At 34.3% G+C, this 23,017-nt stretch overlaps 2 protein-coding genes and 1 long non-coding RNA gene across 4 annotated transcripts; all 3 read right to left on the reverse strand.

Moving 5' to 3' along the window:
- Positions 1-427: 427 nt before the first annotated feature.
- Positions 428-4,509, reverse strand: LOC138323014 (uncharacterized). Its single transcript, XM_069267329.1, has 2 exons — positions 4,226-4,509; positions 428-824 (listed from the first exon to the last, which is right to left on the reverse strand). The coding sequence occupies exons 1-2, from the start codon at positions 4,505-4,507 to the stop codon at positions 813-815; spliced, it is 294 nt and encodes a 97-aa protein (XP_069123430.1). The 5' UTR covers positions 4,508-4,509; the 3' UTR covers positions 428-812.
- A 3-nt stretch (positions 4,510-4,512) lies between these two features.
- On the reverse strand, positions 4,513-11,772 carry LOC138323015 (uncharacterized). The gene is made up of 3 exons (XR_011208514.1): positions 10,875-11,772; positions 8,567-8,704; positions 4,513-4,765 (listed from the first exon to the last, which is right to left on the reverse strand). It is a non-coding gene; the product is annotated as an uncharacterized lncRNA (long non-coding RNA).
- Positions 11,773-12,086: 314 nt separating this feature from the next.
- On the reverse strand, positions 12,087-22,627 carry LOC138323013 (uncharacterized). Of its 2 annotated transcripts, XM_069267328.1 has the most exons (4): positions 22,470-22,627; positions 20,966-21,204; positions 14,870-14,962; positions 12,087-13,864 (listed from the first exon to the last, which is right to left on the reverse strand). In XM_069267328.1, exons 1-4 carry the CDS (start codon positions 22,477-22,479, stop codon positions 13,700-13,702), a joined length of 507 nt encoding a protein of 168 aa, XP_069123429.1. In that variant the 5' UTR covers positions 22,480-22,627; the 3' UTR covers positions 12,087-13,699. The 2 variants fall into 2 exon arrangements, 1 of the variants encoding a protein (XP_069123429.1); XR_011208513.1 differs by lacking the exon at positions 20,966-21,204 and having other exon boundaries at positions 22,470-22,624.
- Between the last annotated feature and the right edge of the window lie 390 nt (positions 22,628-23,017).

Here is a 23,017-nt window from a genome sequence, read left to right on the forward strand (position 1 = left end):
TGCTATGTTGTCCAGTGGAAAACCCCCATGTAAATTAAGCAGTTGTAAAACTGAATTTGCCTATCTCTTTGAAAGCAAGGTTGTATGGAAATGTCAAGATGGACATTGGACATTTTAGGATTCCTTTAATATAAGACAATAAGTTATCTTCTTCCATGGAGATTGATTTTGACAAGAATGTTTTTTTCATATATACCATAAGAACCAGACTTTAGCCTTTAGACTATTCACTTAAAGAATGACGTATCAATATTACACTGGATCCTTATAAGCAATGTCTTTCAGATACCAATTAAATACTGGGCAAAGAAGTTACTCCAACAGTGTAGACAAGATATGTTTGTTCTGCTTCAAAACTTATCCGTACATAATTATTTCATTTCTGAATACATTGTGTTTCATTTGAAATAAGAACACAAGACTGATATTCTTTTGAAGACTGTATTATTTTGCTGCCGGACTGGTATTAGTGGACGCGTAAAATGTACATATCTAAGTCCTAAAATAGCCTTTTGTGAAACCAAGCGAGCCACCCAACCTGAAAAATCCTGCAGTGCAGGTTAGCAGGAGGTGCACCAGCACTCAATGCTTAAGGTTTCAAATACTGGATTTAAGAAGGCTGTGGAATCGAATGACCGAATAAGATACTTAAGTCTTTATTCAACAGTCTTAAAATGAAAAAAACATCCAGTGGCACGTATATACATTGTAACCTCCAAAATTGGACATCTCCGTATCATTAGGTCCAATATATGCTGGTCCTCCAGGATCCTACACAAAGACTAGTACACTGCTACTTATATACACAGAAATCATTCCAAATTCTACAACAGAAAAAACATCATTAGTTCCTGCACAAATTATTTATAAACAAAACTGAAACTGAATAGGGAGAAGACCTATATAGGAAATGTATCAATAAATTGTTTGAAATTGAACTTGAACACAAGCATATTCATATAAAACAAACATTCTGAAGAAATAATAAAATGTATAGGTCGATTGCATGAACCTTACAAATGCACAAACTGCATGTGCATGTCTATCTCATACATCTACCAGACTCATTATAATTATATTATAACAAAACAAAATTTATTGACTGTATATCTAGAACTAAATATAACACCATACATGCATGTACATATCAATCTGGAGTTTGTAGAAATCCAGAAATTTGCCACATGTCCGATTGTTTAACAACAAGTCCGATTTCTTACGGACGTCAGACCACTGCCATTCTAATCTTACCATGATCTGATAATATCTACCAGTTTTTAAGGATGCTATGGTGAAAAATGCAATTTTTCCTTACAACTAACTTTATTTCTAATATGGATTTCTGGAAATAGAAGTTCATATCAAGGTTGAAAATGGAATAAAAGAATATGGTAGTGTGCTTGATTTTGAGCTAATTACGATGTATGAATCGGATATTTATTCGCGAACTGTTGTGGTGGCATTAAAGACAAATTTCATTTCATACTGAAATATTATTATGGAAGACTAAGCATGTTTTATTTTTTGGAACTTAAAAAAACTTCAAAACAAAAAGACCTTAAATTTATATAATAGCGATTCTTCTTCACTATATGCAAGGTGAAAATTTTCAGATTCAGCTCTTTACAAAAAAAATATGCAGTTCAAAAGAAAACAAATCGCCGTTTCTAAAACAATTATGAAAATACACGGTCAAGATACAAAATTTATTATTTTTTTCTGTCAGCTTTTCTTGCTAAAAATTAAAAGTACTTTTAACTTCATAGAAATGTAAAAATTAAATCCCAATCGGTTATGATTTCACTTGCTACAAATAGAGACACAAAAATCACAAAAACTTTTTGATTAATGCTGTGACTGGAAACGATTTGTACTTGATAGAATTAGGAAAAAAGTAATTAAATGTTGAAATTTTGAAACAAAATAATAAGCTTCATGGAATAAGAGACAGAAGATCAACACATTTAGATTTTGTACAAAATTATTGTGGAGACAGTACCAATTGTACAAAATAGTTAAATTATGAAAGAGACCCAGAGAATATGTACCACTGAAATTCCTATTACAAATACTGTTCTAGTACTGTATGGAACCTGCCTCACAATTCTCACTCATTGCTCATATACATTAAACTACCATGATTTGTCTCCCTCTAAAGAAATTGAAAACAAATAAAGATGATTCCTTAAGATGGCAGCTTCATGAGAAGGGAGACAACTCGTATAAATCAAATTTGTTCTTATTTCAAAATAACAGTTACAACTAGAAATTGTCACCGGGACAATTTGACCGGCTTTTTACCTAAAGGCTACTCCGTTCAAGGTCATTCATAACACACTTGGTAGAGCATAAAATTTGTTCTTATTTCAAAATAACAGTTACAATTATCGTAACCTCTATAATCTAACTTTGCAAAATTTTGTTCACAATATATAGATTAAATAATGTTATTTAATTTTGGATTAAAGATATTGACATTGAAGTGATATTAAGAAATTAAGGAAGATAACTCCTTAATTGAAAATCGTTATCAATGACATAATGTTATAACCCTTACTTGGTCTTGTGTCAAAATTGCCATTATTTTAATTATTCAAGGATTATATATCATCATAATTTTCTTGGAAAATTTTATCTTTGTTTTAAAAACAAAGTTATATTCTGGCCTACAAGACAGATGGTCATAATAGCTCAAGCCGGTATTTGTAGAAGAATACAATTTATTTTCAATATTTTCAATTTTTGAATTTATGGGAATGTTATTAACTAAAGAATATAGGAAAGAAGTCCTTTGAGTGAGAATGTGAATTAGTAGTTTTAATGATAGGGTCAGTTCGTACGCGCCTCCCATATCAGTCCTGTCTAGTCGTTTGCGTCCTGTCATTTGGGAGGTTTTTCGCCAATGTCTGGTAGAGTTAGTATAAGGATTAAAGAACTTTACTTTTCTATATTCTTCAATTGAATACTATAAAGCAAATCTGGAAAACAAATTAAACAGAAAACGGAATGATATCAGATAGTTTGTTTACTCCAATGGCTATCTTTACTAAAAAATAAATTTTGCATAACATAGATTATGAAGGGCATTTGGAAGGTTATAAGAATTATTTTCAAAATTATACTGGTTAATGCAAGAGCTAAAAATGATCCTTCTGGCTTCCTAGGCTAAAACGTAACATTAAAAAACATTTTATAATTATTATTATCTAAACTTAAAATTATTTGAAACACTACTACCAGTACATGTAGTTCGAAATTGGAAAATAAAAGCAGAGAAAAAATTTAGAATTTTATCTTTTGTAATATTGATATGATTATTTACACGAGAGGCTTGAACCTGGCTGTGGATAAGACATAGATCTTATCAGCCAACCAAACAACTAAAATCTTTGAAATGCAGTGATACAGATACTCTAGATCTCTTGTTCCTAACTTGACAAAGTTCAAAATTCCAATATAAGGTGAGTTTTTTATTTTAAATAATGGTAAATAGGAATGATTTGACTAAAAAGCTACAAGAAAATACTTTCCTTAATTGCCTTATTATCTCTCCATTTGACAAAGGATCTGACAACATCCCATTAGGGTCACGTTCTGGTGACCTTTCGAATTGGCCAATCAAATTTTGAAAGTGAATTTAAAGAGACAAAATAGTTTCAAGCTAAATATGTGCAAATAAATACATATCTACTGAAACGAAATAATTGATGTAGGTGTAGAAAATGAAAAATAGATCTGAAGAAACACAAAAATCAACACCGCCTCGGGAAAACCAATAAGTGTCTCCCTTTACCAAGTGAAGAGAAAATTCAGATCCCTATATAAAAACTGCAGTTTAATTTTATAATATAACTTTTCATGGGAGTTTTACAGGAAATGATTACAGAAGAAAGATTTAGAAGATTTTAGAATTGTCTGTGTTATAAATATTTACAATATGTTCTCTGTCTACAATAACTAACCTAATAGATTGTGAATGTCTATTACTAACAAAGTTATTTATTCACCAAGTACTTGAAAGTCATTTGTCATTAAAACTACAATCTGACTGAATGTAATATACAAAAGATGTACTTAAAACTACATGTTTAAAAACAATTGCAAATTGTTTTGCGTATTTTTCTCATGATTTTAATTTTGCATATTATGTCTGTATTATATAAACATTATAATAATGAGATGCTGTAATCTTCAGTTTTGAGGAAATAAAGACTATTATTATTACCTGAATAGAGCTGGTAGTTGTTTCTATCTTTGTGGTTGTCTCTATCCTGGTGGTAGTCTCTATCCTGATTGTTGTCTCTATCCTGGTGGTTGTCTCTATCCTGGTGGGTGTCTCTATCCTGGTGGTAGTCTCTATCCTGGTGGGTGTCTCAATCCTGATTGTTGTCTCTATCATGGTGGTTGTCTCTATCCTGGTGGGTGTCTCATTCCTGATTGTTGTCACTATCCTGGTGGTTGTCTTTATCCTGGTGGGTGTCTCATTCCTGATTGTTGTCACTATCATGGTTGTTGATCCTGGTTGTTGTCTCTATCCTGGTGGGTGTCTCATTCCTGATTGTTGTCACTATCCTGGTTGTTGTCTCTATCCTGGTGGGTGTCTCATTCCTGATTGTTGTCACTATATTTGTTGTTGTCTCTATCATGGTGGGTGTTTATCATGGTTGTTGTCTCTATCATTGTGGGTGTCCATCATGGTGGGAGTCTCTATCCTGGTGGTTGTCTCTATCTTGGTGGTTGTCACTATCCTGATGGGTGTCTCTATCTTATAAAACAAATAAATAAAAATTATAATAATTTGGAAAATCATTATTATTACAGCCGATAATTGCGGGGACAGATTACTCATTTTTTTTCTTTCCGTCTAGAACAGTAATCCCACCCTAAATCGGTACACCCTAGTTCATGTGGACGCTTTCGGAGTGGTACGCCTCTGTTGATGACAAAAACAATGAAATTGACTATGTCTATGATTATCTTTGAACTTTCGTTCTTCAGAAAATTGAACTGCCATCACCGAGCCCGACTGAATTATCATTGTGGCACCTGTGACCAAAGCTTTAGTCACAAGTCAAACTTAATGGCCAATCTAAGCAGAAAATAAAGAGGCAAAAATGTCAACACAACATTTATTCAATGCAATAATTTCCTATGTCACAAGAAAAGGCATCAATAGGTAGGAGTCCCCTGTCTAACAGAAGAAGCAGCAATGTTATTTTGGCTTGAGAGAATATATGTGGCCTGATGACTTTAAAGTGACATCTTAAGACACAAACAATATATAGACAATATTGATAAATTCAACCAGCAGCAGCGACAGCTATAAAACAATGATAAATTTACACACCAACATTAGCACCACCCTTTTGTATTTAACCCTCTTACTAAAAAAACATAGATCACGTGTTTGAATAAACATTACATTACTTCAAAAGATGTATCATATGTACCGTATTAGACCCAATAATATATGTACCGTATTAGACCAAATATGTACGTATATTATATGTATAATGTACGTTATTAGACCCAATAAGATGTATCATATATGTACCGATGTATTAGACCCCAATAAGATGTATCATATGTACCGTATTAGACCATTAGACCATATATTAGACCAATAAGATGTATCATCATATGTACCGTATTAGACCCAATATTATGTACCGTATTAGACCCAATAAGATGTATACATATGTACCGTATTAGACCCAATAAGATGTATCATATGTACCGTATTAGACCCAATAAGATGTATTAGTACCCAATAAGAGTATCATATGTACCGTATTAGACCCAATCATGTATCATATGTACCGTATTAGACCCAATAAGATGTATCATATGTACCGTATTAGACCCAATAAGATGTATCATATGTACCGTATTAGACCCAATAAGATGTATCATATGTACCGTATTAGACCCAATAAGATGTATCATATGTACCGTATTAGACCCAATAAGATGTATCATATGTACCGTATTAGACCCAATAAGATGTATCATATGTACCGTATTAGACCCAGATAAGATGTATCATATGTACCGTATTAGACCCAATAAGATGTATCATATGTACCGTATTAGACCCAATAAGATGTATCATATGTACCGTATTAGACCCAATAAGATGTATCATATGTACCGTATTAGATCCAATAAGATGTATCATATGTACCGTATTAGATCCAATAAGTGCCCAGGGCGTTTAAAAAGTTGAAGTGAAAAGGTGCTTAATAAGATGAAAGTATAGTTATGTGTAGTCTAGGTCTTTATATTGAAATTTAAGGCCTCAAAAAGGGGAAGGGGCGCTTATAGGGAAAGTAAATATTTATTTTGTTCAAGGATGCGCTTAATGGTTTCTTAAGACATCTATTTATGTGTATTTTGGATGGTAACCATGGTAGCTAAACCTGCAAATTCAGAAAACTTTCATTACAAATAAAGGCCCACTACCTTTCCGAAACGACTTTTAACTTTTAAAATGGAAATATTTATTTTCATATTTTTTGTTGTCTTATGTTTCCTGCTGTCATCCTAATAACCGCATAGGAATCTTGCATTTTTTTTGCTTTGTAACCTCATCTTAGGCCATCAATATACATTTTCTGATGTTATTGTTGTTTTTAAGAATATTAATTTTTTTGTTTCGGAAAGATATTGGGCCTTTAAATCATAAATGTACTACATAATTTGAATACAACAATTTGAAATACATGTTCTTAATAACAGTTTTGTAAAACTGACAGATTTGGGGGCCAAACAGGGCCCAAACCATACATTTGTTAGAGGTCAATTGTTGATGGCTGAACACTGGACACCGGGGTATCACATAAGCTCAGCTTGGTCCTTCGGAGAACCATCTGTAGAACTCTATTACTAGTATTGATTTAAAGGAGTTACCAATTGCCTCATCTCTCCCCTGCGCCAAGGATGTTTAAGGCCAATTTTGGTTAAAGAAGACTTGATGTGTATGTCATTGTAAAGTGGAAACTGGTCAAACTAGCATTCCTAGTACATGCTATTAACACTACTGACTAGTAAAGATAATGGCATAGTTATAACATGAACCCTGTGGACTTACTAAACTGATATGTACAATATTGTTGTTTATTTTGCCAAAATTTACAAACAACACAACGATCTTCGTGTAAACAGTATACAGTTGTTTTATGCCTTATCAGTCAACAGTCAAAACTCTTTTTCCCCAAGAGGTTGGTCCCAACACCGATGGGAAAATAGTTTTGACTGTTGACTGATAAGGCACGAAACAAATGTTTTGTTACCTGATCCACAATCATAAACTAATCGGGTGTATCTCTGAACGCCAACATTTTGGATTTACTTGTAGGGTAGTTTGTTGTGACTGTGGTTATAATCTTTTTCCTAAAAGGAGTCCCAATGACAACAGGTAAATTTACCTGTAAAAGTTACCTGTGTTGATACTTATCTAATTTATATTGATTATCATACATTAAATAAATGTTTCTGTTAATATATATGAAAATAATAATAATATGCAAGTTTATTTCATAGCAGTATTTTAATTGACCTTTTTATACATATAAAGTACATGTAGCATATGCGTTAATTACCTACAAAAGAGTAAGTGTATATATGTCATATATGATTTCCAAAATTAAAACAAAAGCTGTTGGAGAATAGCAAAGCTCGCCTATTCAGAAGAAGTTGATGTTCAAGTATTTACTATTTAAACATGGAAATATTACAAATTAACAGACTCAAAAACACCCTAAAGGGCCCCAAATTGGTTGTATTATCATGTTCAGCATCCATACACATTAGGAAAATAAAATCATAAACATTTATGATGACTTAAGCTTAAAACAATTGACGAGACAGAAACTTGCTCAAAAACTTTAACGTGAAATGGGACGCCAACGCTGACGCCGACGCCGGGGTGACAACATTAGCTCCCCCTTTTCTTCGAATAGGCGAGCTAAAAAGTATTAATTGTACCTGACTGCCCTTTTTTAAGTTAACAGAACATACATTAGGATGCATCCTTTATCACAGTTATAGTTTTCCTACTGTTTTCCTAAGATGGTATTTCTAGATCATTGTGATATTACATTATAATGTATATGTATTTCACTACAGCAAAAGAGCACCTAATAGTTAAACTGTTGTCCGTTTACAGCGCAGTAAAATGATATACTTTTGTTACTTATGATACTTTCAATGTATTATTATTACCAATGTTTAACAAACATCATATATGTGTGTTTGTATCCGCTTCAATAGATAATTTAAACTATAATCAAAATGTCAAAATTTTCAAAAATATCATTTTAACTGTTATGAACTCCTTTTTCTCAACTCATTTTCTAATCAAATACTGAAAGGTATCTATGCGACAAAAGAAATCAACTATGCACGGTCACTAGAAATGAAAGTTGGCTAAGAATGTAGCCCTGTTGAACTCCTGTGTCAATATAGAATACTGTTACATTAATATATATTGTTCAAGAAACCTGTTTTTTCTGATAAAATTAGATATCAAAAATAAGAATTTCAACTGGAACCAAATTATACTCACAAATTAATACTCAGGTCATTTATGGAAAGGCAACTCTGTCTAGTGTTTTCATGAAATGAGTTAACTTCCCTTGGCGGTGTCTCCAAGTTGGGAATAGGCTGTTAAAACTTGTCGGCCCAAAAGATACAATTTTCACAGCTGAAATTGAAGAAATGAATGATTAAATGACTAAAATGAATTAGTGAAAGTAGCTGATTAATGATCACAAAAAACAGAAAGTGTTTTATATAGATTAATAAGGTTTCATGGTCATTAAAGCTGTGGGAACCCAGAGTACCCCAATAAAAACCACCAACCTACAGCTTGAACCTATAATCTATTCCTGACCGGTTTTAACACTAAAGATTGAAAAAGAAAACTGTACTGGATGTCTTACAGAACCAAACAACACTACCCATTTGATGACTATATACACAAGATATCTTAGATGCAGAAAAAGGGAAACCTAATATTAGGTTTTGATAACTCCTTATCAATGTGTATCACACGAATTCAGAGAAGTTTATAAATATCATTGAAATACACATCCTATTCTAAGTCAGCAGACTTCTTTAAACCAAACCCCCTCCTCCTCTGCCAGGACCCCTAGCCCCTGTGCCATAATTGTGACAAACACATCTTCTGTATTAATCACTTGCTAGGATATTGGTTCATGCGCTTAGCTATATTTAAGCATTGATGTCACTATTTTTTAATTTTATCGGGACATGAAAAAAAATTGTTTGCAAACTGTGTGAATTCGCGTAGCGGATTCTCACAAAAGTTTGCAAACAATTTTTTTTCATAACCCGATAAAATTAAAAAATAGTGACATCAATACTTATAATTAATTTTATACTCTATTTGATAAAATGAAGTATGTTTAAATGTAACATTATAGTGGTTTTTCAAGGGATTCTTTTTTCAGAATCAATACAGAACGTCAATGTCTCTATTGTGACGTCACGATAACGTCGGCATTTCGCGCCATTCTCGGATTTTTTTTCATAGTGGTATGCAAAAAAAAATATTGGCCAATCAAAAAGCCAGATTTGGTATGAAAAGAAAGAAAATTGATTATTAATATATGTGTAATGTGAACTTTTTTTACCAAAATCCCCCAAATTTACATTGTCGTTATCAAGACAGGAAGGCCTCCGTATTAAAAACAAGAGGCCCAGAGGGCCTGTATCGCTCACCTGGTTTGTAATGCCAAGTAATATTCTGGATACAGGTTCATTGTTTATTTTCTGAAGAAATTTGAATATTTACCTCTAATTCCCCTATTGGGCCCCACCATTCCTGCCCCCTGGGGGTCAGAGCCAAAATTTATACAAGCTCTGTTCCCCTTCCCCCAAGGATGTTTGTGGCCAAATTTGGTTATAATCCATGCAGAACTCTATGACTAGTTGCGATTTATAGGATTTACCTTTATTTCCCCTATTGGGCCCCGTCCCTCCTGCCCCCGGGGGGTCAGAGCCAAAATTTATACAAGTTCTGTTCCCCTTCTCCAAAGGATGTTTGTGGCCAAATTTGGTCACAATCCATGCAGAACTCTAGGACAAGTAGCGATTTATAGGATTTACCTTTATTTCCCATATTGGGCCCCGCCCCTCCTGCCCCCGGGGGGTCAGAGTCAAAATTTATACAGGTTCTGTTCCCCTTCCCCAAAGAATGTTTGTGGTCAAATTTGGTTACAATCCATGCAGAACTCTATGACTAGTAGTGATTTATAGGATTTACCTTTATTTCCCCTATTGGGCTCCGCCCCTCCTGCCCCCACGGGCTCAGAGCCAAAATTTATACAAGTTCTGTTCACCTTCTCCTAAGGATGTTTGTGGCCAAATTTGGTCACAATCCATGGAGAACTCTAGGACAAGTAGTGATTTTATAGGATTTACCTTTATTTCCCCTATTGGGCCCCGCCCCTCCTGCCCCCGGGGGCTCAGAGCCAAAATTTATACAAGTTCTGTTTCCCTTCCCCAAGGATGCTTGTGGCCAAATTTGGTTACAATCCATGCAGAACTCTATGACTAGTAGCGATTTATAGGATTTACCTTTATTTCCCCTATTGGGCCCCGCCCCTCCTGCCCCCGGGGGGTCAGAGCCAAATTTTATACAAGTTCTGTTCCCCTTCCCCAAAGAATGTTTGTGGCCAAATTTGGTTACAATCCATGAAGAACTCTATGACTAGTAGCGATTTAAAGGAAATGTTGACGGACAGACAGACGACGGACGACGGACGCCGCGCCATGGCATAAGCTCACCGGCCCTTTGGGCCAGGTGAGCTAAAAACTACCAAATGTATGTATAAGTACATGCAAAATACCTTCAACATTCGATTTCCAGTCAAAAATATGCAGATTGGGTTCAGGCATATGGTGTACAGGGACGCTGAATGAAGAAAACATCATATCCAGTTGTCATCCTATAGAGACTGCAGAACCAAATGATTTCCCACAGATGACAATGTTAACGTTTGCCACTGTCCAGGTTAAATGGAATTTTCAAGTCTAGTCACCCATCATTAATTTTGATGAAGCTCTGCTAATCACACTATCAAAGAATGTCTGCTCTCGGGTGTCACTGTCCTGATAGTTGTCACAATCTTCATGGTATCCTGAAAATATGCAAATATTTGAAATAACTATGACATCTTGACACATGGTGTGTTTTTTTTTTTTATTTACAAACTTTTTTTTTGTTTTTTCTTTTTTTTTTTTTTTTTTTTTTTTTTTTTTTTTTTTTTTTTTTTTTTTTTTTTTTTTTTTTTTTTTTTTGTTTTTTAAATTTTTTTTTCTTTTTTCTTTTTTTTTCATAAAAACATATTTTAATACCCCAGAACATTTGAAGGCTGCCAAGGTTGGGGCCTTGGGGTCAGCCTTTTAAATATAAACAGATGTCCCCTCGCAGGGGGGCTTTCATTCAACACACAATGCTTTCTTTCACTATCTCTCTCTTTCTTTCTCTTTCTTTCTCTGTCTTTCTTTCACTCTCTCTCTCTCTCTCTTTCGCTTTCTCTCTCTCTCTCTCTCTCTCTCTCCTTTCTTTCTTTCTTTCTTTCTTTCTTTCATCATGTATTTAAATACATGTGGCACTTTTATACTCCCTTTCATTCCTTTTTTTACATACAATTTAATTCTACAATGTCTCTTCCTGTCGTCCAAGATTTGGGTGGGAGTGGAATCACCAGTGGCGATAGGGGTAGGGGGGAGGGGGGAAGGGGGTAGGGGGAAGGGGGGGTAGTAGGGCAATTGGAAAATATTTACTATAATTTACATGATAATTTATTAGGTTGACCCCAATGGTCAGGATAAAGATCATGCTTTATCCGTTGTTTGTCATGGGAGGGGGAGGATGGGGAGGGGGGAGGTGGGGGGAGGTGGGGGGGGAGGCGGTAGAAGGGCAGATGGAAATTATTTACTATAATTTAACATGATAATTTATTAGGTTGACCCCAATGGTCAGGATAAGGATCATGCTTTATCCGTTGTTTGTCATGGGGGGGGGGGGGGGGGGGGGGGGGGGGGGGGGGGGGGGGGGGGGGGGGTGGTAGAAGGGCAAATGGAAAATATTTACTATAATGTAATATTGATGATGTATTAGGTTAACCCCAATGGTCAGGATAAAGATAATGCTTTGTAAACAAAATTTTGAACACATTTTGAACTTCTACCAATGTAATTAGCTAAAACGTGTCTGATATCATCTGACATGGTACTTATCAAGAGTTATTATTCTTCAATTCTATCCGAGACCCAAAATGGCCATTAATTCCGTCATATTGAAAACGGATTTTGAACTTCTCAAGTTCTACAAGAGCAATTTAGCTGAAAATTGTGTGAAATGATTCCTATATGGTCCTGATCAAGTATTGTTATTTTGCGGGTCAATCAGAAATCCAAGATGGCCACTACAGCATCCATATCTAAAATATTTTAAACTACTTCTCAAGTTCCACTGGTGCAATTTAGCTGAAACTTGCATGAAATGATCCTGACATGGTTTTGAACATATGTTGTTATTTTGGGAATTAATCTAAAAAAAACAAAGATGCCCTCTTTGACCCCCATTTTATAAGCAAACTTTGAACTTCTTCTCAAGTTCTATCAATGCAATTAAGCTAATGATCCTGAAATGGCCCCAACCAAGTGTTCTTTGAAACACATTTTGAACTTCAAGGATGAGCGCAAAAGTCACCATCTTGAAAGTCTTTCATTCAAATCTTTTCCTAGTTCACCGGTGCCAAGATTGTACGATGACCATTAATTAGGGCCATTCATTTTTTTTTTTTGCAAAAAATTCAAATCCCACGTGGGGTAGTTGCCAGGTACTAGCCGCTGGCTGGGGTTTTCTCTCGATCCACATTTGACCCTGGCATGTACATGTACATAAATGACCTTGGCTGTTAATAATTATATATATATAAAACAAATCAAATCAATTATTTACATTTTTTTTGAACAGTTCAACTGAGAGTGTACATGTAGAAAGTAGTGGTTAGAATGTTAAATACTAAATGCGTGCTGTGTTTGTGCTGGGGTATATGGGTTGGGTAAAGTGAGTATTGTTAGGGCCAGGGACAAAAAAAACAAAACCTATTAACTACTTTCTGTACACTTCAGTTGAGTCAAATTCAACATTGTACACAAGTACTGATTGTAATGGGAACCATTACACATCTACCTCAAACAACTACGCAGTCTTATCACTGCATGTATTCATTGTCATCCAAAACCTTTAAGTACAAATTTTTATCTTTTTCTAGTAACTCATAAATTTTGACCAGTCAGAGGCCTTCGTTTATCACAGTATCCAAAACATAGGAATGCTGTTCCGCATCCCTTTAAACCCCCATTTACCAATGTAGACCAAAATCGGAGACCCAAATCTAAGAACAGAAAGTGGACCCTGGAAGCCATCTTGGAATTTCTATCCCGAAAAACCCTTTATGCACACTTCCACGAGTATGTCTGTCAAGTTTCTCAAAACCCTTATGTACCTCAAACAACCCCACACTTGTGTCAGTGCATGTGGTTTAATTAACAGTGTATAGATTTTTGGGTGAGGGATTGGGATTGGGACGATTGTTGAGGGGTTACCACTTCCTCAAGCGACATCAGTCCATGGACTTAACAAGGATATTACAGTACATCACATGATGTAATCCTTGTGCCAGGCTGGTGCCCTCCTCACACGGCCAGACCTACGGACGGACACAGGGGCCGGAGCGGGTGGTGTGGCTGGCTCATCATCGACATCTGCAAGGCTAAGGCTATCCTCCCCTCGGCAGTCGAGTGTAGCAGCGAAGTACACAACCTGCAAAAACACAAGCTACATTTCAGTAAACAAATAAAAGTGCATAATGCACAGTATTTGGTAGATATTCAAGTTAGAATCTGACCTAAACAATGATCAGATATGTTGATGTGCATTTGGTTAAGTGATATCCCTTATATATACATTTATGATTATTTAGTGGATATGAAGGATAGGAATAATCTACCCGATGGCCAAAAATATTATTTACTTATTTGTTTATCGCATTGTATTACTGTTATATAAATATTTTGTGATCCCGAGTGCAGAATATCCATAATTCTTCCTGTATCCATACAGTACAGTGCCAGAGATTTAGATAGTGAATATACTACCTATATGTCTATTACAGTGTATATGAACTTTGGCTATTTTTTATAATACATTTTAAACAAGAGTCCAACTCTTCGCCTACTTTACAATAATATCAAATTACATTGGTGCCAAGTCAATCTAATTAAAATACAGATTCTTAAAATCACTCTGTTACATAAATGAAAACTAAAAAGTCACTTCTCAGTTTCTAGAATCTGGACATTTGGACAATTCTGATGGTCACCAGAAGGTCACTCCTAATTGATTGTTGCCAGATCCTTTATCAAACAGAGTGATACATGTACAGTATTCAACCCAATAAGGCGTTTAAAAACTTTAGAAATGAAAAGGTGCTTATAATAAGACGATATTATTGAAAATCTAAACAGTTTTGTATAGTTCTGCCTTTTTTATGCCTGGGCAATTGAAATGGAGGCCTCAAAAAGAGGGAGGGCGCTTATATGGACATTGGCGTTTATTGGGTTGAATACGGTAATAACAAGAGTTCAATTATAGTGTGAAAACTGCTATGGTATATGTACATGTACGTACCCAGCCTGACTATGCTTTAAAGAAGATAACATTATCTGTCTAGAAATCTTTCTAGCTACAATATTACAGCTTAAAGACACAATTTTTCACAGGAGAAAATAATGTATTCTACAATTAGCATAAAATGTAACATCTTACCACGGCCTCCGACAGAGACAGACGCTGGCCAGCCGCAACAGCAATCGACGTTGCTACCCGGCTAACCAGGCTAAGGCCACGGAAGGACACAGCCTACAAGATCAAGAGAGACAAAATTTCAGTAAACAAATAAAGTTACATAATACACAATATTCTGCAGACATTCAAGTAAAAATCTGGTCGAACAATTTTAAAATTAATTGATATCAGTAAAATAAGACTCTTTTTTAAGTGGATAGAGAAGTCGGGGATAATCTACCTTAGGGTCATATTTCAAATGTGTACATTATAATGTATTGTATTTGTGACCCAGAGGGTAGAATGTCTCTATCATTCATAAACACAGATGAAAGTGGCCTATAATCCTTCCTCTCCATATATCATATAGCACCCTTGATACTCCAGGGGTTCCGGTCACTGATGATCTCTACACTCCTAGTAGTCTCTCTGTAGTCTTCAAAGGAAATATTTGTTAGCCCTTGATTGGTTCAGATTTTTTTCTCTCAGTGGCCTTCAGTTTTACTATAAGATAGTCCAGGGGTGTTGAGATCGTAAGTGATTGGAACTCCTGGAGTATCGAGGATGTATGCTATTAAACTTGAAGACAACATTAACAATGTATCTTTATCGATTAGTGATCAACTATTTTGGGAAACTTTAAAATTAATGATTAGAGGAAAACCTATTGCCTACTCAACATTCAAAAATTGTGAAAGAGATAAATTAGAAAATGAATTGGAGTTAAAATTAGGGAAATTACAGCAAGAGGCAAATAGGAACCTAAGAAATTGAAGAAGTAGAAAATGAGTTGAAATTGATAAGAGAAAACAAAATTAGGGGCATTATACTGAGAGCAAAATCAAGATGGAAAATTGAAGGTGAGAGAAGTCCCATTTATATGGCAATTTAGAAAAACAGCAAATTTTGTTGTTGTTGTTATATCGTCAATTCCCTCGTTGACTTGGCGAGGTACCGCTGTAAGAAAAGTTAATCCCAAAGCTAATTATAGAAACAGGTGAGGAAATTACAAACATACAAGATATTTTAGAAGAGCAAATAAATTTTTATCAATCACTCTACATGTATTCCAGTTCATATGTCTGAATGATGATACTGTTAATGAAACATTTTTTGATGATGAAAATCCTTTCTTAAATTAACCAATGAACAAAGTATTAAATTAGAGGGGAAAATAAATTACCAGGAATGTCTGAAATCACTAAAAAATATGAATAACAAGTCACCTGGAATGGATGGATTTACTGTTGAATTTTATCAATTCTTTTGGGCTGATATCAACAGTTTTTTAATTAATTCTCTTAATCAAGCTTATGATTAGGGAATACTAAATCTATATCACAACGCCAAGGTCTGATTCCATGTATTCCAAAAGAAGGTAAATCAAAATTATATGTAAAAAGTTGGAGGCCTATATAACTTTATTGAATGTAGATTATAAAATAGCTTCCTCAGTTATTTCGAATAGAATTAAAACAGTTTTAGACAGTATAAGTGAAAGACAAAAGGGCTTCCTCAAAGAAAGGCATATTGGCGAATGTACACGACTTATATTTGATACAATAGAAAATACAGAGAAGGACAATATTCCAGGTTTATTGTTACTAATTGATTTTGAAAAGGCCTTAGATTCTTGAGAGCTTAATTTTATTTTTAAAACGCTTAACTATTATGGGTTTGGTCCATCTTTTATAAAATGGATAAACACTTTTTATAATAATAATTCATGTTGTGTATTGAATAATGGGCATTGTTCCAATTTTTTTAATGTTCGCCGTGGAGTAAGACAAGGCGACCCTATTAGTCCATATATTTTCATCATATGTATTGAAATTTTAAGTTCAGCAATTAAAATGAATCCGAACATAAATGGTATCAAAATAAATAACTTGAAATACTTGATAAACCAATTTGCAGATGACACGTCTTTTACTTTATCTGAAGATCCAAACTCCTTAAATTGTCTACTTGATGATTTTGGTAATATTTCTGGTCTTAGAATAAATGTTGAAAAATTTTAACACAAGCAATTTGGATTGGGGCAAAACAGGGTTGTGGTGAGGAAATACTTGCAGAAAGGAATTTGAGTTGGAACCATTCTGGTAAATTCAAACTATTAGGTATATCTTATAACCTTCAGTCTGAAAATATTTTTGAAGATAATTTCAGACAAAAATTAACAGCTGTTCAAAACCTTTTACATGATTGGTCATTCAAAAACCTCATATATATATAGGGAGGGTAACTATCATAAAATTATTAGCATTACCCATTTTTTATTCAAACTTTTACTGTCTTACCAGATCCTCCTAAAGAAATTATCAGTGAATTACAAAAATCCTTTTTTGAATTTTTATGGAATGAAAAGACTGATAAAGTAAAGCGCACTGTTATGTATGGCGATTATGATGAAGGAGGTCTTCGAGTACCACATATTGTTTCTTTTTGTCATGCTTTAAAAACGTGTTGGATCAAAAAAATCCGTTGAATTCCTCCCCTTGGAAAACACTGTTTCTGGATAAAATTCCAATTATTTAGCAATTATTATTTTAGCCTTCTTCAATTAACATGTAATATTTGCAAGTGATGGCATAGGTATAAATAAGTTGAATTTAACATATTATTTACATAATAACAAGATATACAATAATTATGTTCAAATATTCTGCTGGACTTTAAAATGACTGAACAAGTTCAAATAAATAACAATTAACTTAAAAACCCAAGTCAAGGATTTATACCTAAGTGAGAAGGATTTGTCACGGTCTCTTTACACTACTTAAAGATGCTCCACCGCTGACAAATGGTATTTTTTCACTGTCAAAAACAGCAGTAGACGATTTGGTATTTTTCTTCAGTTACAAAAGTTACTTACGTTACACCATTACCATCGTTGAAAAGTTAGAGCTTCTAATTTTACTTCAGGTAAAAAATATCAAAAATGATTATTTGCATCCCGAAAAAAATCCGTCGCACTATATCCTTTATGAATGATGTACTGATTTCGTATGCACTAAAGGCAAAATAAATTATTTTATATTATTGTTTGTGTTAATTAGACATATATATACACCATTAAACACATATTATTGTTCAAATAATGAATATCATTTATGCTCTGTCGGCGGTGGAGCATCTTTAACACCACGCCAGATGCCTATGAACCGGTGTCATATAAAATTTTGACCCCCCATTAAATATTGACCCGGGTCAATATTTTATGCATATTGACCCACCCTATCTATATCTCCTATATATCTCTACCCATAAAATAATGACTTACCTTATCTATATCTCCTATATCAATATCTCTACCAATGAAATATTGACCTACTCTATATATACAATCAAGGCATACAATATCTATTTTAGAAACCTCTTAAACCTGCATGCACACGTCAACTTTGAAATGTTGAAGATCACACTATACTCAAATTTTCTTAATTCTTATTAATTAAAAATGATTTAGTTATATATAAAATCATCTGAAATTGTATAGTTTTAATGAAATCTAGTTGTTATAAGCAAGGATTTATAAGTGAGAAGGATTCGTGTCTGTCTCTTTACACTACTAAACACCACGCGAGACGCTTATGAACCGGGAATAAAAACCGTTTTTCTCAACAAATACTTGTCTCATCGAGTCAAACGAAACACCAATGTAAAGTAAATTAAATTTCACAACGTTTATAACTTGCTTTAAAGATGGAAGATTTAGAAGAAATGTCTTAAACTATTGTTAAAAAAATACGACCGCTCATGAAATGGAAGCACGCTTCAGAAAGTAAGACGGTAACCCTCGCACCCCCCATGCTACATCAAAGGCTGCGGCGGCGGATATCAAAGGAAATCAGTCGTCGCCCAACGTCACGGTCAGTGCACAAACACAAAAGCGCCTGCGCTGTCTTTGCCCAAAACCCAGTGTGACTTATCCTTCTCATATACGTCCTTGTTATATGCTGTATACTATGCTTCAATACATGCATCAGTTAACATTTATTTATTTCTTACACTGACTAACAAATTAAAAGCTATAATTAATTCGTACGTGTTTTTTCCTTTTCCTCTTGATGTGATAATTTTATTACATGTCTCCCTCAGATATCATACATGTATATTGCATCATTTATGTACTGTATCTAATATATATTTGATACATTGTATAATAGATATAGTAACTTTATTTGTAACATTTATAATTTAACAGAAAAAAGGATTAGAAGTCCCATGACCATACTAATAATTATTCTATACATCTAAATTGTCACCTTTATATAATGGTACATGGGGTAACAGGGGTAATATACATGCATGCATAGATATACACATATAGCTAATCATATAGCCCCAGGGGATCATCCTCACACTTACAGGTAAGTGTGACACCTTGTGTATTACCTGACCAAACCCATAGGTACTGATGATATTACTTCTCAGGACTACAATGTATATATTTAGGGTGCAGTATATCAATAATTATACTGCATAAAGGGGGGGTCAATATTATAAAAATCATTTTTCTCAACAAATACATGTACATGTAGATATCTACTTGTCTTAAAGATGCTCCACCACTGACAGAGCGTAAATGATATGCATCATTTGAACAATAATTGGCGTTTAATCGTGTATATATATGCCTAATTAGCACAAAAATGACATAAAATAATTTAGTTAGACTTTGGTGCATGCGCAATGATTACTTCATTCCATATAGGATATAGTGCCACGGAATTTTTTCTGGATGCAATTAATTATTTCTCATATTTTTAACTTGAAGTAAAATAAGAAGCTCAAACTTTTCAATGGTGGTAATGGCGTAAAGTAAGGAACTTTTGTAACTGAAGAAAAATACTAAATCGTCTGTTCCTATTTTTGATAGTGAAAAAATACCATTTCTCAGCGGTGGAATATTTAGAAGAAATGTCTTAAATTTTTGTTAAAAAAAATACGACAGCTCATGAAATGACGCTTCAGAAAGTAAGACGGTAACCCTCGCAACCACAAGCTACATCAAAGGCTGCGCCTGCGAATATCAAAGGCAAATCAGTGGTCGACCAGTGTCACAGGCAGTGCACTTCCCAAAACCCTGTGACTCAAGTTTTCATCTCCATAATGTAACAAATTTAGATCTACTTTTATGTTCAGGTCATTAAAAACTTGGGCCATATCAGCACGGGCAGTAGCAGAATTCTGATCGACATTCAAGAAAGAAATGGTTAGCATTTTCATAAGTGTTGCCACAGTTACCACAAATATTCTGGTGCCAAATTTATAGGGGAAAGTACATTCACGTGTATAAATAGGTTAGGGAAGAGATATAGTTTCAAAGAAGAAAAAGATAGGAATTTAACATTACCATCTAAGTTGGGAAAGTTGGATTTTTTTGCAGTAGAAAGTTAATGATTTAGATTGAATGTGTAAGATGGACTGAATTACCATATAAGGAAGAGACAAAAAATTTGTGCGAGTTATTCTCCTGTAGCGAGACGATTTATGAATAGTAACGTGTAATATTTTCAGAAGGCACTCTCTTTAATTACCCCTGCGAACCACAACTTTGATAAACAGTTTGCAGATCTAAATGAAATCCACCGTGTCACTGTGTATTAATAAATTTTCAACATTTTGTCCTAGTTTTCCCGCCATTTTCGGAAAACGTGGCGTCTATAGAGGTATGCTAAAAGGGTTTGTCTGTTTTACCCTTGTGACCTTCAGTGAATATTAAGGTCATTCATTTGATAGCTTGAGGTAGTCCTTCATGCAAACATGCTACCAATTAATCTTATTTAATCGTCTGTCCATGGCCTCGCGGCCTCGTTTACTAAGTATTGTTCCGACTGATTCAAAGAGTATTGAACTTAAAATTCTGAGATTTTCACCCCAGAAAGATATTTTTCTCAATCCAAATTATTATTAATAAACATATTGATTGGAGAAAACCTCATCAGTGGTAATAACGTGTGGCTAATCCCGTGATTTTTTTGTTAAGACAATAAATTATGTTTAAAGTCAATAGTAACTTAAAATTAACTTAATTAATTAGTCTGGACTATGAAAAAACCTTAGGTTACATACCTTACCGCGAGCAATAGCGTCGCCTATGCAATGAAAGACAACTTCCATGGCAATGACAAAAGAGAGAAACGATTCCATTCTTGGATCTTGGATTCTTGGATGCAAAAAAGCGTGCGTATGGCTGAGAAGGTTTCTGAGATATGGGCCGAGAGCTGAAGAAAATTTTCTGAACCAATGATAGTCTTCGTTTCTGTCATGTGACCAGCATAGTCGTATCAGCCAATAGGGGCAACTTCCAACTAGGTGAAAAGTAATCAACTCCGCATTTCACCACTAATAAGTCTACTTACATTTATATACATACATCCTCGATATTCCAGGGGTTACTATCACAGTCGTTACAATATATATATTCACACCAATGGAAGCTAGTAACCCATGAAGTATCGAGGATGGAGGTCACTAGGATATATCCAAATACAAATGTATACATAAACTATCGGTAACTATCCGTCAAACAAACGAGTATTTAGATTATCATGAAATATGCATATGGGGCTCGTGGAGGGTACGTTCTGGTTTCTATTATTTTGCTCATGTTTTAACTAATATGACTTGATTAATTATGCATGTGTCTGTGATATATGTATTGTTGCTTTACTTGCTATTTTTTATCAATTTTACAACTGTATGCCACAGAAATAGCACTACAACGTAAAAAAAATATGTATAGATTGTGCAAGTGCCTACTTCCAAATTAATTCTATCTCTTTACAAAGAACATTGTATAGAGAAACATATTTACAACGTTCAACGAATATAATGTAGAAGAACAAAAGTAAAACCTTTTCAAACATAACTTTGATCAATTTTGTTGTGTAAATATCATCTTTGAGGAATGAAAGAATTGATTATTGATTGCAACGAAAAGTTCTCCTTGATAGGAAGGTTTACATTATAATTTCTGATCGAACCTTGCTTAAACAATGTTTATGTATTATAGCAGAAATTTAGATATCATTACTATGTGTGTCTCTGAAAGTTACAGTACCACGCCGCTTACTGACAGTTTGGTCAAATATTTCAAGATATATAAACACAGAGAACGGCTTTAGTATTAAAAGATTCAAACACAAAATTTCAAACATTTGTGTCTATGTAAAGATGTAATGTGTCAGGACAATTTATGTTCAGTTAATTAATTCATACAACATGACGTAGCTATGCATCCACGTCATTTTCATGCTCATTTCAGAATTAACACTGATTATGTAGCCACCATATGTAGACTCAGGTACTCCCGTGTATCCACATCATTTTCATGCCCATTTCAGAATTAAAACTGCTAATGTTGGTCACTATTATCGTTTAGGTAACTCCGTGTCATACAGTATATATGTATATATATCCATATAACTCAGAATGAAATATGTGTAACATTTTGCATTAACGGATATCGATCCGTTGATCATATCGGTTGGAAGGCCAATGAACGCATTTAGATTGGTATTCTTTGCCCGACTATTCACTTTAAATAAAGAATGATATCTCAAAAACCACATACCTGTGTGCATGTACACCAACTCCTGAACTGGACAACCACCACTCGTAAACGTTTGTACGAAATCAGGCTATATGTAACCCCTAGTTTGATTGAAATTAATGTAGTACCACGTACAACGCACGAGCATGGGTTAGTAGCCAGAATACTAACCAGTTTGGAGCACGTGCGCGAATCCGTGCATAACTATATGATAGTACATGACCGAGACCACAGGGGCTTGTTACATTGCAAGACTGGGTCACATGGGCACATAGAAGCGAGGGTTTAATGTAAGACTATTAAAAAAATCTCATGAATATATATAATAACAAAGTCTTTAATTATACTTGATGAAAAAAAATGAGTCAAAATAATAATCAAGTATGGCAACATAAATGAAACATATTGTTTGGGGCTATTGGACGACACTATCGCCATTTTGGAGATTGTGAAACGTAATTTGTCAAACAAGCTATCAACTGCACGGCATACTCTAATATTTTCCTCACATCGTTTAGAATACATACATAAACGTTAAAACTCGACATTTATGAAAAAAATAGCTTTGT

The sequence above is a fragment of the Argopecten irradians genome, chromosome 5, assembly GCF_041381155.1.
Source record: "Argopecten irradians isolate NY chromosome 5, Ai_NY, whole genome shotgun sequence".
In the NCBI taxonomy this organism is placed as follows: domain Eukaryota; kingdom Metazoa; phylum Mollusca; class Bivalvia; order Pectinida; family Pectinidae; genus Argopecten; species Argopecten irradians.